The following is a 15,848-nucleotide window of genomic DNA, read 5'->3' as shown; positions in this document are numbered from 1 at the left end:
ATTTGCTTCAAGGTTTTGTATGCATTAGTGCAGGCTTGATGTGCGGGTGAATTGAAAGCACTTCATACAATAAAAAAAAAAAGGAACGTTTGTCAGGTCGGTTTTGTGGAACCAAAATATGACTGTAGTATCAGATAAGCTTTACTTTTTATATCTGTGTCTGCAGCTTTGAACTATATTCGCCATTTGCACATGCCCTGTGTAGCAGTGTGGTGTACTTACCCGTGGTAGGGAGTGGACGCTAGGGTGCTTGACCTTGCGCTGTCACCTGGCCGCTGCAGTCTGCACTGCGTGCCTAATATTGCCGAGAACAAAAGATGAGGATACACATGGCGACAAGTTGTTTGCGATTTTCGCACTGGCTTGGTAACTAATAGCGCTTAAAACTGTGTCAAGAAATGTAACAGTGCATAAAGACAGATAAAAGGAGATTATTGCCATGATCCTGTAAAGTCCCTCAGTTGACAGCCACCTGCCAACTATAGTTAATTGATAACTTTAACTATAGCATTATAGTTGGTTATAACGGGCCATATAGCCCAGCCATATGTTTCAGCCGTATGTTCTTGCTCTTTAGCTCTTTCTTTATGTGCTGTCATCACTCTCTTCAATTTAAAAGCAGAGCTCGTTTGAAACTGGTCTATGGCGTTGCGCCTGCTCATGTTGACCAGCTGATCAAGAAAAAGGTATTACATGAAGCTGAGACGAGGCTAACTAAAACAACTGAATTTGTTGCATGAAGACGGCACAACAGATTCTCACTAATGCATTCATTGCCAGTGCATTTTTCCGGTTAATTAATAACCTCACCGACGCCCAGTGCCTATTGTCCGAACAGCATGTTCACATCAACTGTTTTAAGGTAGTTGTATGTTCCATTCCCGTAGTCTCGTCAAAAACATAATCAAGAGTTTTAGTGTGGCCACTTTGTGCGCTGGCACAGAGGAAGCTTTACAAGCTCACTCGCCATTCGAGCATGGCTGCTTTCTTTTTCTTTAATTACACAGCCCACCTTTTTATGAACTGTCCTCTGACTTTGCACTCGTTATGGACGTTTTCACACTTGCATCCTGTCGTCAGTCCTGTCCCATCTTGGGAGCACCTCCATTGTTGTGGATGCTCTAAACAGTGTGCTTATTTTGTTATAGAACAAGTGAAATCAACTCCCGCTGAAGTTTTTGTGTTTAGACTACACTTGTGTGTGCTAACCGCATGTTGTTGCGTCTGGTCCTGCATCGTTTTGTGAGCTGCTCGTCTACTTTGAGATGCGCGAAATGAGCTGGTTTTGCAGGTTTGCACCATTTGGTGGGACAGACACCAAGCATGGTCTCAGAAATATCAGAACGCTGTTAAGGTGTGTTTTTGTTGTTAGAAAGCAGTGCTATAGGCATTGACAGACATAAAAGGAACATGAGCACAGATCTTAAGTTTGGTTGATTATATTTGATTCAGTGATTAACTGGTTTTAATATTCCAAAGCAACACCGACTGTGAGGGACAACGTAGTGCCCTGTTTCGGATTAATTTTGACCACGGAGGGCGCCTTTATGTGCATCATAGGCGCAGCAGATGAACATTTTCTGCATATTGGCACCAGCGGAATGCGACTGATGCAGCTTGGAGTCAAACCCATAGCATTGTCTTTGTGTTCCTTCATCACCTGAAGCATTGCTTTCTAAAGACAAATGTGTACGAACTTGTTAGGCTTTTTAGATTTGTAACAGCAATACTCGGCTGAAGAAGTCACTGTTTGAATCTTAACAGATTGAGAAATGCTCAGATTATGACGTGACAATTACTTGTTGACCCTTTTCGCGGCGATGCTGTGGGCACTGCCATGTTTTATCATGTGGTGACGCATCCATTGCTTGCCTCAACTGTCTTGGAGACGTTGCCTCCACGATTACACTGGGTGTGTATGACGCCAGTGCGGCTTAGGAAACCTCTGTTCTGGAAGATGTCGTAGACGGTGACTGGGTGTACGACCCGAAAGTGTTAGAGAACATGCGGAAGCGCTTTGGAAGCTGATTAAGCTATGACCAAATCGTGCGAGCAGCGTATATGGGTGCTTGTTTTAAAAGCGACGCTAAATATGTATTCCAAGCTATCCAAACTTTCTGCTCGTGAATTGAATGAGGATTAATGTGTTTTGCTCTTCGTTGTTTATTTGGCAGATATTTTGAAGCAGCGGCTTGTCACATTTGTTACTTCCTCGGTGCGTCACTATCTTATTATTTTCAGCCTAATCACTTGTGGGTGTGCTCACTTCCGATCAATTGTTCTTGCTGCGTGCAAGGCTAGAAACGTAGCTGTATTGTACCTTGTAATACCTTGTGGCAAAGATGTATTATGGTTAGTAACTCGCTTACCCTTGTGGACCATCACGAAACATTCACCTTTGACCATTCGTGCGCTATCAGTGTAGTCCGTCATTTATTGTGCATATATGGCGCACATATATTCAAGTGTGCGCCCATTCACTTGTTGACACATTGGCGATAGAGTGGGCCTAAGATTCCGTGCCAGTTGGGGTAGATGTGTGTAGATACTGTGTGCGAAACTTACTACGACAGGAACCGGCGCTATTTCCTTTGTCATTGTTTAACGAGCGGCACTCACTCTTGCCGACGTTCCTTGGCTGAAGCACTTTCTTTGAAGGTTAGCGATACAATGCTGGTGGATGAGCAAATTTCTGCATCCTCGAATAAAGCTGTACATCTCGAAGTGCCAATAACATGTACGGACGGTTGCAGCAACGGTCCGCGAACTTGGCCACGCAGATTCATTCCATTCCTTAATATGCCAGTCACTATTCTTGCAGCCAACTACTGCATGATTGAAGTGCATGATTGAAGCATGATTGAAGCGCAGTGCGTTAGCGAAAACTGAGTTGCATTTCCGACAGCTAAACATACAGAAACAAGGTGGAAGCTCTAATGGGTTCGCATGTGTGCGCTGCTGCTGAGGCGACGGGGGGCGCACCGCCGGAAGCACTATCTCGTTTCTCTAGAACAAACTGCTCCGCAAAAAGGGTCAATAGGATTCTGTCCCTTGGCGCTTTTCCTTTAGCAGTATTGGCAGCCTAAAAGGACATCAAAGGCACACAGCCAGCTTCTGAATATCTTTCAGAATCTTTATCTCCGCCAGGAGGCCACTTTGTAGTGGAGGTATTGGATTGATATTGGAGTGTTGCCCACGCGCATCAAGTTGTTTAAATTTGGGCATGACACTTAGTATTGGGCAACCACCAATAAAATTGCGAAACTCATTATACAGTATAAAGCAGGTAACAACGGGGTAGCTTGCATATACTTTTTTGTTTGATCATGATTTTGTAAGGCAGGCTTCCCATCTGACAGGATCTACTTTTTAGCAAAGGGCTGCGAAATGTGCAACCACAATTCGATGCACTGGTAGCGTTGGTGCTTTGAAGATTGTTTCCCTAGCGCTTTGCAATCAGCGCCCTGAGCCGCGTTTGCCGTGTCTGCTGCAGGTGGAGAAGCCGATGACCAGTGGCCTGTCGCATTCCACGCGCGACCAATGGGAGATTGAACGAAGCTCGCTTAAGTTCGTCCGCAAGCTCGGCCAGGGACAGTTTGGCGAGGTCTGGGAAGGCCTGTGGAACAACACCACGCCCGTCGCCATCAAGACACTCAAGCCAGGGACTATGGACCCGAAGGTTCGTGCGCTGTTCCTTTATTGGCCAGCGTTTTAGGCAGTTTGCCGGCATTTTTTAGGGGGCATCTGCCTTCTGTCTATTTATGACCTCACTCGAGGAGAGAAGTGCAAGGTTGGTGTGGTTTGTGCAATTCTCTTTCTATTCTGTAAGTTCTTAGTTGCTCTGTGCACAAAGGACATAGTATGTGGTATTGCTGAAAAACAAAAGGGCATTTATTGCACCTTTCGTACAATAAACCTAGCCAAATTACATAACGAATGGGACATGCCAATGGAACACGCTGACTAATGTTCACCCCTGCAAGGGGGCCACTGCCTAAATCGTTCATGGATGAAATCTCGCAAATGTCTCCCACAGCCAGAGAGGAGGAGACAAGTTCCTTTTGTGCTGGAGCATCCACGCTGTCAGGTGGCACTAGACTTGGAACACTCGCACCAACTTCCATACTACTGCGCTAGCGGAGATGTCAGATTTCTGCATACGTGAGGGACGTGCAGTGAAAACAGCATCGGGGGGATGCAAGAAAGCCAAGCATCCCCACAAGGCATTGTTGATAGTGTGGCAACTTATTATCATCAATGAGTCTCAGTTGACTTGCCATTGAAAAAGGCAAATTAGGAGGGGTAAAAAAGAATTGGTGTAGGAAGTTGCATAATTCAGGCTTGCCGTCCGGTCTCGTCCAATGTTTGCATTGTTAGAGAGCTTTGGAATGGGGTGCCAATAATAATAATTAGAAGAATAAGAACACTGTGGTTGCTGCACACAGGCAAGCTTGAATCTGGGCTTTGTGCCAGGCACATCACTTTTTTGAAAGCCTCCCATGGCTACTCCCATCCAGGTGACAGTTCTTGCCTTACACCATATCTAACCAGATTCCTTGGTGCTTGAGCAAATTGTGATGTTAGTAAGCAACAATTGATGATCTAGGCTATCAATTTGTCATTGCACACAAATTGCAAGGACTGAATGATATGTCACTGCTGTTTACTGCTGCCTATTTGGACAGTCTTCTGCTGTGTTCACTGAGGAGTTTGAATAGCAGCGCAAAGCTACAAGGCCTTATCATTTATGAATCCTGTAGAACCCACTTGCTTTTATATTCCATTTCGTACACAATGGGCAACAGTGTAAGAGTCTTGCGAGTAATGTGGCCACAGAGGTCTCACTGTGTGCGCTTCCCAATGCGGTTGTATTTGATCTGCAGCCTTTTTTTTTTACAAAATACCCACTTTGTATACACTTGAATTCAGTTAATGTGGCCATGTTGGGACCAATGAGGTTGATCAAGTTATCTGATGGATCAAATTAAACAAGTTACAGAAAAATGCCAAAATGCACTGTCAACTCATTTGGCAGTAGATTTTCCCAATCCTAACACAGCTCCAAGCCAGATGTGCCCTTCCCTTCTACGCGTCTAAAGTTGAAAACTTACGTATAACTGACACTAAAGCTCCTAAACAAAGTATAAATCGAACGTGAACCTGTTATTTTAGCAAGAAAAAATTTGATATCTAATGGTGGCTGGTTTTTCTAAAAGTCAGCTTCGCCGCACGGTTTTTAAAGTCTGCTTTGCCGCAGTACAGTTGCGCTGTGCGGCAAAGCATACAAACATTGCAAACACAGTTTTGATTTTTTATCCAATTGCACAGCATGGGCGATTTTCGGCCTAATTTTCTCACAAAGAAAGACAGATACATATTAGAATCGGGTAAATGCCATAATCAGACATTGTGAGCTGCCGTTACTGCTTACAAATCCTCCAAGAGCAGGCTGAAAATAGGCGTTTTCAATGGCATGTCTCAGCTCTGCAGAGACATGCTGCCCCTAAAGAGGAGGTCACCATAGTGCTCATGCTTATGCATGCTCACTGGCCAAGTTCAGGTTATCTGGCACAGGCCAATTTTAGGATCGAAGTAACGAAACTTCTGGCCCATAAGAATGCATAAGCGTTGACTGGGACCTTCAGTCAGGATGAAATTCACTGAAAAATCAAATTAAATGGAGTCTGATAGATGGATATCTACTGTATTACAACTGCTACTTGTGGCATAAAAAGCCGGAAAACCATGATACTAAGGACAACATAGGGGAAATTACTTGTACTTACTAATTGTGTTAAAGAAATGATGAATTAATGGAAATGAAAGTGGATGAAGAAACAACTTGCCGCAGTTGGGGAACGATCCCACATCTTCGCATTGCGCATGCGGTGCTCTACCACTTGAGCTACCGCGGCGCCATTCTCCCATCCACTTTCTTGAGTATTTATGTTTTATTACTAGAACTAACCCTGGGAGTGTTAACCAGCGCCACCACTCACAAACCCTGACGGCGGGTGTGGAACATCCTTTCTGCCGCATGCATCACGAGCACGTGATCTTTTTGGGTGAAGGCGACTGGTCAGTAAACCCGCGCATGCTACCTGAAGGCATCAATGTTGCCGGATTCAAGACCCGCGTTATGTAATTAACAAGCAGGAAGGGGTTAACTGAGGGGCCCGATTTTTATTAATCATATCATAAGAAGCCAACAAACAATGATACCTAGGACAACATAGGGGAAATTACTTGTTACTTTACTGCTACTGGTTAATTACAGCTGCTTGTAGACGCAATTTTATGTCAGATCACATACAGGGTGTGTCCAAAAAGTAATGTTAATGAGTCGATTAAAAAAAATTATTGATCAGATGAATATGACACATTAAAAGGTTTCAAAATAGGCTTCTCTTGCGTCGATACATCGCTTCCAGCGAGATTTCCAGGCATCAAAGGCATCATGGTAGGCCTCCTCTGGAAGGCCCTTCAGATCCTTGGTGCAAGCCTTTTTGACTTTATCAACTGTCCCGAAATGATGTCATTAAAGAGGAGTTTTCAAGCTCAGAAACAAAAAGAAGTCCGGGGAGCCACGTCGGGACTGCAGGGCGGCTGGGGAACCGTTGGCACCTTTGAATCAACCAGAAAGCGGGTCTTGAGGAAGGTGGTGTGGACTGGCGCTTTGTCATGAAGTTCCCAATCTCCCGCAATGTCAGGCCGGATACGATGAACCCTTTATTTGAGTCCCTTGAGCACTTCCTCGAAAAATTTGGCGTTGACAGTTGTACCATGTGGTACAAACTCATGGTGGACCAGCCCCCTGATGTCAAAGAACACTGTGAGCATGGTCTTGATATTTGACTTTCTCATTCTGGCCTTCTTGGGCCGAGGGGACGCTGAGCTGGGACACTCCGCATTTTGTCGTTTTATTTCAGGGTTGTATTCAAACACCCAAGACAATGTCACCTGTGGTGACATTGTCTAAAAAGTGGGGGTCACTTTCACATAAGTCCCAAAGTTCCTGGCACATTTTTGGTCATCTGTTAGCACTTTGGGCACAATCTTGGCGCACCCTTTTTGCATCTGCAGATTATTCATCAAAATCTTGTGAACGTGCCACTAAATGGACATTCAAACGGCAGTCTGAGTTCAAAAGGTCTCTCACATGCGTCACATTTTCATTGGTGATGGTCGTTGACTGCCGTCCAGCATGGGCTTCATTGCTTACCTCTTCTTTACCTTCTAAAAAGGCCTTGTGCCACCGGTAGACTTGACGTGCCGACAAACAGTTGTCACCAAAGGTTGTCTTTATCATAGAAAAAGTTGCTTCCACTGTGGACTTGCCGAGTTTCACACAAAACTTGATGGCAATCCCTTGTTCCAACAAGCGCTGTATTGTGGCTTGCATGGGAAATTGAAAACTAATTTCACGGAAAAGCCTGTCCTTACTCTCCAGATGGTAGCAGACGACAGAGTGGCCGGGCATGCGTAAGCTAACTTGCCACTCCACCAATCCCAACTGGTCCTAGTGCACTGCGACTTGTAGTTGCTTCACAATGTAATCACTGGCATTACTTTTTGGACAAGCCCTGTATTACTTGCATACGTTTGCGCTTACAGCATAGACAACAGACTACATCTTGGGTCACGAGGGTAGGTTAGGGTAGGGTAGGTGGCTGCTGGTTGCACAAACTTGTCACTTCACTCACTTGGTGGTAGATGGGATCAGATATCCGACACCTTTCGAGTAACAAGTACGTCGTATTTTGTGACGTGTGGGTATGAGACTTAATTTCGCATAGAATCGCGGCACATACTTATGTAACTGTCTTTCATATGTGCCACACTAATTTTTTTTTCTCAGGCGTGAGCAGCGAGAGAATTCTCTCTAGCCTTTTTAGCGTTGCCTGATATGTATGAAAAGGAGTATAGTGCCCTGGAGTTTCAAGTCGTCGATGAATTCACTTCTGCCTTACTAACTGCTGTTCTCCTGCTTAGCTCACTTTTCAGTACAACTGCCCTGAAAAGGCAGCAACGCGGAGCCCAGTCCCCAGACAAACACAGAATTTTTCTTCAGCTATGAAGCTTTATTTCTGACAAACCTGTATGAGCTTCATTTGCAGCTTAGTGCTGGTTTTGGGTGGACGGCAGCTCCCTTTTTCATAAAATACTCTTCACCTTAAAGATTTCAGTGGAACCGGTTTCGTTTTTCGCTGAGGTGATGCGAACGCTGTGCTTTCTTTTCCTGTAACGACAGAAGTGGCGCACCAGGTGGAGCATAATTGTTCGAATGAGGCCCGCGCCTTGCGGAAGACAATGGAAGACAGTGAGGATTTCTAAAGGCTACGCTATGTTCGCTGTATGTTATTCTACTTGAGGCAGTGTCTGTCTGTGCTATTTCCTCGTTTTCATGCTCTTTATGCTGTGCCAAGTTTGTCAAGCAAACCTAGGCACCCACTTGTCCAAGAAAAAGCATACCTGCTGAATCTTTTATAAGCGTTATAATTATAAATTCAGGATTATTTTGCTATGTTATTAATACTATTAGGTATCGCTTGCAAAAAAAAAGTTTAGGTAGCTGGTGTCCGACCACAGCCTCGGAAGATGGTGAAAGGACACAGGAGGGGTACTTGCTTGAAGCATAGCGTATTCAGCCAACTTATCAGTAGCAGGAAAAATTGGCAGCTGCAGAGTCGCTGAAGAAATCAGTGTGACCAATATAAGCAATGTATTGCTCGTCAGTCTTTGCTGTTACAAATTTGCTGCACCTTGTGGGCTGCTTCTAAATGTAAATCACCGTTAAGCCCTCAACTGCTGATGACAAATTAACTTGTCATGACAAGGGTTGCATTACCTTGTAATTCTGAGACACAAATAATTAATACACAATTTATGTTGCTATTCTCTTTGACAAAAGCAGCAGAAGTGATATAAGCATTCCCGGTATCGTACTTTGTAGAAAAAAATTGCAAGAAAATGCAGGTATAAAAAAATAATGCACACTTTTCATCAGTTTTTGTGCAATTTGTCATAGTATATAAGAGGCTAGTAAAGTGCGTTTGTATCCCACCAAACATGTGTGCTGAGGGAAAACTCTTTAAAGCTGTGTACTGTGCGCTCCCTTCACTTTTCTCCTCTCTGGTAGCGTGGCAGGAGTTTTAAGAGTTTCTTAAAGTTCGCAGGTTGGCATGCAGTGCAAACGAAATCTTTGTCATCTCTAAGGGCGTGACAATTGTGCTTGCGCAGGACTTCCTGGCAGAGGCGCAGATCATGAAGAAGTTGCGTCACCAGAAGTTGGTGCAGCTGTACGCAGTGTGCACCCTGGAGGAGCCCATCTACATCATCACTGAGCTGATGAAGCACGGCTCGCTGCTCGAGTTCCTGCAGGGCAAGGGCCGCTCGCTGCAGCTGCCCCAGCTCATCGACATGGCCGCGCAGATTGCGGCCGGCATGGCCTACCTCGAGGCACAGAACTACATCCACCGCGACCTAGCCGCACGCAACATCCTCGTCGGGGATGCCAACGTGGTCAAGATAGCGGACTTCGGTCTCGCGCGGCTCATCAAAGGTGGGCGTGAGTGGGCCGCTTTCCTCCTCTCTCTCTCCTCACCTCTTCTTCTCTGCTGCTGCCAACTGCGGCCGCCGGGCTCACAAGGCACGGCTCCTCCTGTTCGTCCCCCCGCTCTCTCTCTCTCGCACTTTTCCGGCTCTGCCTCCCACCCTCGGGGTGCTCGTCTCGGCACGCTAAGATGCGTCGTGCGCACATCTGTAGACGTTGGAGACGAGGACGGCGGTCCCATCATACCATTTGCCCGCCCAGGTTGTACAGTTCTTCTCCCATGGAAGGACAATTTGAAGAAAAGAAAAATGATAATTCCATACCTGCCAAATCTCCAGAATTTGTTGTTAAGCTTACACATTTGTGCTCGTCCTACGATTTCACAAGTGTTGCAGCAAGTGTTACAAAAGATAGCTTCTGTTTACAGAAATGGTTTAAAGGTGTAAAAGGATGGGTTGAGCGAGATGGAAGAAAAAGATTTGAGTAAGCTGTATCAAGTACGCAGCCACAGGAGGGTACGTGAAAAATTTTGTGTGTGCTACAGACGTCGTATGGGCACTAGGCTACAGATATGACATAGCCAAATGCATAAGTTACATTTATTCGTGCATTGGAAAGGTTACATATCTAACTTATAGCTAGTGGAGGTGTTCCAGTTTAATTTTGTAATCGTGCTCGCTCCCTACTTGTAGTGCACCTGCTTGTTTTTGCAGAGGGTGTTTGCACACTACGATCACAAAAAAATGACCCCCTTACCGGTGGTGCTCGAGACTGCCCTGCACCGCTCGATCCTGCCGCACTTGTTGATGGTTGGGTCATGTGCTTGCCTCAGTCTCCTACCCTTGCACTTGCTATGGAGATGGGCATGTTCCACTGTGGTCGAAGGGGGTTACGTATCCCTATTGTCTTGCTGCCCAAGTCTTCGTGCTATTTTTGGACATAACTGAGCAAAGGTGAAATTTCCGCAACGAAGGAGATATTTGCAGGCCTCATAACTCCCGACGAGCACAGATTTGAATTTGATATGTCATGCCTACTATGGCTGAGTCGGCTCTCTCAAAAGCGAACACTCTTGCTCGGATAAGCAAACGTACTGTCAAGCTATGCCTTCCTGAACACTGAGTTAGAAGCTAGATTTAGCTTTGATTTTTGTCATGCTTGGCATGACAACGGTGCCATTTGTGCATGCGATACATGCATGATTGAGTAATGGCTTCTTTCCTCTACAACGCAGCCACACCAAAGTAATGTGCATGGATAGTGCGGTTGCAAAGATAAAAGCGACAATGCTACACGGTGAACTCTCACTTGAGCGAACTTCGAGGGACCCAAGGAAATAGTTCACTTAACTAGGATACTAACTAACTAACTAACTACTAGAACTAGAATACGGAACAGCATAGGGCACAGCAGACGTCGAGTCAAAAGTGTGAAATGCAATTTATGGAGCTACATGCATCAGTATATACAAAGTTCGTAACAGTTACGTTGCAGCCTATCTCATATAGAAAAAAAAAAAAGAAAGAAATCTGTAATTTTCATTTGTACTAGTGCTCTTAAAGCACAAAAAGTGACAAAGCTGTCCAGAGAGTCTTTTTTTGTACCCTTCCTCTGGCACAGCTTGTTGCTGAGACATGAAGTCGCGCAACTTTCCAATGCATCCTACAGCCTTGGCTAGAATTACAGGATTTCATCTGCCTCTGCCATTGCATCTTCCTCGTCGCACTCTTCTTCTTCAGGACGAACGCTGGAAACAATTTCCAGATCTGATAGTTCAGCACAGGTAACCAGCCGACTGTCACACTGCACATGGCCGCTGCTGGGGCTGGCGGGCATCAGCTACACCAGCACTGCAGAGCGCAAAACTTCGTTGAGCAGATTTCAGAAATGAGCCCGGGTCCACTGATCAAGTTCGCTCAACTGAAATATTCACTATTCAGAAATTGATTTAACTGAAAAATGTTTGCATTGAATGCATAGGAAAACTGTCGGGCATTTTATAAAGGATAGCCTTTACTGCACAAGGTGCCGCCAACACCGTTCTGAACTTCTGCACCTAGTACGCATGAAGCCCCTATGTCAGCGAGTGACTGCACGACGCATGTACGATGGATGTAGACGGACTTGCCTTTTCGCCAAGCGAACTTTATTGCTTAGCATCGGGGCGATGCTCTTTTAGACAGGGGGAAAATGATGCATGTTCTATGTAGACGTGTAGATGACGATGAGGATATGTGCTTTAACGGACTGCGTGTAGTGGGACTGGGGGAATTTAGAGATGAAGAAGACGTCTTCGGTTGGGTAGTTTTTCAACAGACTGTTCCGCCATCTTGCTCAAGGTGTTGTCTCTTGTTCGTGTTCAACCGCAGCACTTCATTATTCTGAAATATTTGCTAAACCGACATTTGTACAACTGAGAGTTTACTGTAAAATGTTTTGTTACATTGGTTTTGGCAAGTGACCCCCTCTCGTCGTTTTAAAGACGTTTCACATATGTAAAATGCGTTTAAGAAATTGCATTGGTACAGTTAAACCTCGGTATAACAAACTTCAATACAACGAGATCCTCGATATAACGAAATATTAAACTTTTCATAACCTCTTGTCCATAGAACACCATGTATATAAAACCTAAATATAATGAAACGTGTTTGTATGCGATTTAAATATAACAAGAGTTTGCTTCCGCCGCAAGGGAATGCTTCCGCCGCAAGGGAATGCGGATTCAATAAATGTAAACTTCGGCAGACTCAGATGGTCAAATGATTGAATACAAGCAGCTGCTTGCAAACACACCTCTCAAATCTGATGTGGCAGGACAAGAGCAACACCTAAAATGGAGCTGCATCATGTTCCATATGAAGTCCAAGTGCGATAAGAGCCTATCTTGCCCCCCCCCCCCCCCGCACTTTGTGCTTTAGGTGCGAGTGAAAGTGTGCGAGGGTGAGACAAGAAAGATGGTGGCTTAAAGAGTGTCGCTTTCCCACGCATGCAAAGGAAAAGAGGGGGAGGGGAGTGAGCTCACGGTAATGCTATCAAGTGCGCGTGAGGGGTGGGGGTACAGTGTATTAGAAGGGGGTAGTGTGTTCAGGGAGGGCACGTGGCTGAGGCTCCTTTCGTAGACATCACCAGGTGGCACCACTTCAGCATGGGCTGTATGGACACCACCATGTCCCCCCCCGACACAACACAGGGTCTGCAAGAAGGGCTTGTTGTTCTGATTGCACTTGTGAATGTTTGTAGCTTAATTTTTTTTTTTTTTATTCAAGGTCCTCGCATGCTCTGAGGTGGAGTATTGCTTGAGGGGGTCTAAGAAAGGCTAAACATATTGAAAACGAGAGTGAGCCAACTCGTTTCATAAAATTTGGCAGTATGAAATCAAGTGTTATGCAATATTTAGCCGTAGAAGTCACAAGTGTTGCTTTTACATCGTTAGGCTGCAGAAAATCAACTGTGGAAATGCACATGTGATCCTTACAATTACGTGTCACGCATGGAAAAATTTATCAGTGAGAACCTACTCCTTCGTATGTAGATATCGCTCAAACAATTTATGGACATTCTATAAAGAGACTGGCTACCTAATTTCTAAAACTCCCAGGATCAATACTCGATTGCAGATAGCAAAACTAATTAATAAAAATGATTATTTATCTAATTACACAATTATTTAGGTAACATGAGTAATGCAAACCTACAGCACACTCAATTTTAATTAGCTAATTGATTGGTTAGTCAGTCAATTAATTGATCGACTGATTAATTTGTTGTAATTCGATTGATTAAGTTGACATGCATCTCGGCCGTGGCTGTGCATGGCTGTAACCGCGGCTGAGTGCACACGCAGCTGCGCACCCTGCTTGGGAGGTAATCTGCCACATGTGCTAAGAGTGGGCATGCCGAGATGGTGTGGCATCATGTAAGCAGTCTTCCCGCACATTTAGTATTGAATGTTGTGCAATTGAGAATTTCGGTGACCCGTTGGAGCCAGAGGCAGACGAAACGTCTGCTCCCCCACTGCAGGCGCTTTTCATGTGCCATCACGTGGCTGCACCGTGCAGGCCGTTCATGTTTGCACCGTGCACGCCGTTCATGTTTGCACGTCCGTTCATCCCGCGAAACGCACAAGCCCAGTCCGCTCGTGCTTGCGTTCACCCGAATACCAGACATGCGAAACACTATTGTGGTAGTAATCCTCTGGCTTAAAGTAGTGATGGGCGCAAACACGCAAATCCTCGCGCCAATCGCATACCGACAGTCTGATGCGCTGCAGCCACTCCGCTTGTCTGCTGTCTTGCAGAGGGACATGATGTTGCAGTTTGACATGTTGCCAGTTGCTACGTTTGCTGCCCACAGCGTAACAAGGAAGAACCATGTTGCTCGTGAAAAGAAAGATTGAGACCAACACTGACCGCAGAGCTCTCGTCAACACGGAGCACATTGTAACACAAGCAGATGACAGTTGCTGCGTGCCAGAAGTCTTGAGTGTAGTGATAAATTGTCCTTGTGCATTCTCTTTCTGTTACTTTCTTTCTTACGGAAACAAATTAACTAACATTTCAACTGTTACAAACAACATTTGTCCGCCATGAAGTTGGAAAAATTATTGATGACACGCCCTACTAGCGTCATATACTCACCTTGCATCACATGGTCAGGGGCAGTTGAAAACTCAGCCGAGTGGCATGCTGCGATCGTCAGCGATGTACATTTTTATAGCCTTATAATAAATTACATATTTACGTGGAGCACCTAGATGTGTCAATTAATGAGCGGTAGGACCTGCCCTAATGACACAGTATGTTTGTGCAAAATTGTCAAAATCATTTCAGGGACCGTTTAAAACGTTGTGTTACTCACTGAGCTCTATTGTTGCGCTGTTTGCAGAGGATGAGTACGAGGCTCGTGTAGGGGCCCGCTTCCCCATCAAGTGGACGGCCCCCGAGGCGGCCAACTACTCCAAGTTCTCAATCAAATCGGATGTCTGGTCTTTCGGTATTCTGCTCACCGAGCTGGTCACCTATGGACGCATTCCTTACCCAGGCATGACCAACGCTGAGGTTCTTCACCAGGTAAGCAGGAGCGGAGGGTTGGGGTGTTTTGTGGCTTTTTTGGTGCAATATCATCTGACTAAACTTCACTCAATCAAGCAATCGATTTTTATTATTATTACATTTGAGGTTAATTACAGCATAGAAAATATACAGACGTTCGCAAAGTACAAGACTATAATGGTACCCTCAGGACAATGGGACATCACTTGAACATGCTATTCAGATCAACAGACATATAATGTGCCCTACTGAATTGTCACTGCCTCCCACTGAGCTAAAGCTTCAGTCCAGTAAACATCACTCAGTGCACATAGCTGTACTGATCGTTTCCTTGACAGAGCCCCGCCTCTTTTTGCTCAAGATTGCATATTTTGTGCCCTGTGTTAGTGGTAAAGCAAAAGCGGGTGCAGTGGTGTACCTTTCAAGGAAACAACGTGATTAACTGACATTGTTGTTTGGTTACAGAAAATGGTTGTCCTTGCATAGTGGCTCCCTGTCCTGTCCACTTTCCATGTGTGTTTCAAAACCTTTGCCCCTTCATGCCTTGCGAAGGAAAGGAGAAGAAAACACCGATTTTGTGTTTTTGAGGGCCTAGCACAAGAGAGTGAGGGAAGGGATGAAAGAAAGACTGGGAATTTTACCAGACTTTGTCAAGTTTTCTACCTTGCATGCGGAGAGAAGTAGTGAAGGAGAGAAAACACGAGTCGAAAATAATCCACATGCACTATGAAAGGGTCACATTACGAAAAAGACATTAAGAGAAAAAAAAAAGCTAGAGCTGGGCAGGCCTTGTAATGCGTAGGGCAGATAACCAGTGGACCGTTAGAATTACAGAATGGGTGTCAACAAAAGGGAAGCACAGTCGAGGACAGCGGAAAATTGGATAGGGTGAATGAGACACGCTCGTTTGTGGGCTAGTTGGTGTGTCGCTTCGCAGATGGCAGCACTTTGCAGGTAATTTCTTCTTCTTTAACCATCGTTTCGCATTTCATTGAGGGGGTGGGGCAACTTCTATTTCAATAAATGGCGTCCGGTGGAGGCGACACGTGTGTTGCTGGTCTGTCATCGCAGAAAAGGAGCCTTCCGACGTCGTCCAACTCTTCGGATGATAATTATTGAGACACCAAAGTTTACTTCGTTTCTGGAAGTGAAAGCGATAGCAATGACTTCGAAATTAGTGATTCATCAGATGAAGAAGCCTGCTCAGAAGACACCATTGCCGCCCTTGTGCCATTAGACAT

The 15,848-nt window shown here is 45.2% G+C and overlaps 1 protein-coding gene across 2 annotated transcripts in view; it reads left to right on the top strand.

Moving 5' to 3' along the window:
• Src42A (Tyrosine-protein kinase Src42A) overlaps nt 1-15,848 on the top strand; it is a 105,765-nt gene that overhangs the window by 83,237 nt on the left and 6,680 nt on the right. The window contains exons 4-6 of one of the 2 annotated variants that reach the window (XM_050176182.3): nt 3,494-3,679; nt 9,241-9,568; nt 14,441-14,625. In XM_050176182.3, the coding sequence (XP_050032139.1) occupies nt 3,494-3,679; nt 9,241-9,568; nt 14,441-14,625 (699 nt within the window). The remainder of the gene's footprint in view (nt 1-3,493; nt 3,680-9,240; nt 9,569-14,440; nt 14,626-15,848) is intronic. The other variant, XM_050176183.3, reaches the window with a different exon arrangement.

This window comes from Dermacentor andersoni, chromosome 9 (genome assembly GCF_023375885.2).
Source record: "Dermacentor andersoni chromosome 9, qqDerAnde1_hic_scaffold, whole genome shotgun sequence".
NCBI lineage: Eukaryota > Metazoa > Arthropoda > Arachnida > Ixodida > Ixodidae > Dermacentor > Dermacentor andersoni.
The sequence above is the reverse complement of the archived record's forward strand: the minus strand, read 5'-3'. Positions and strand labels throughout refer to the sequence as shown.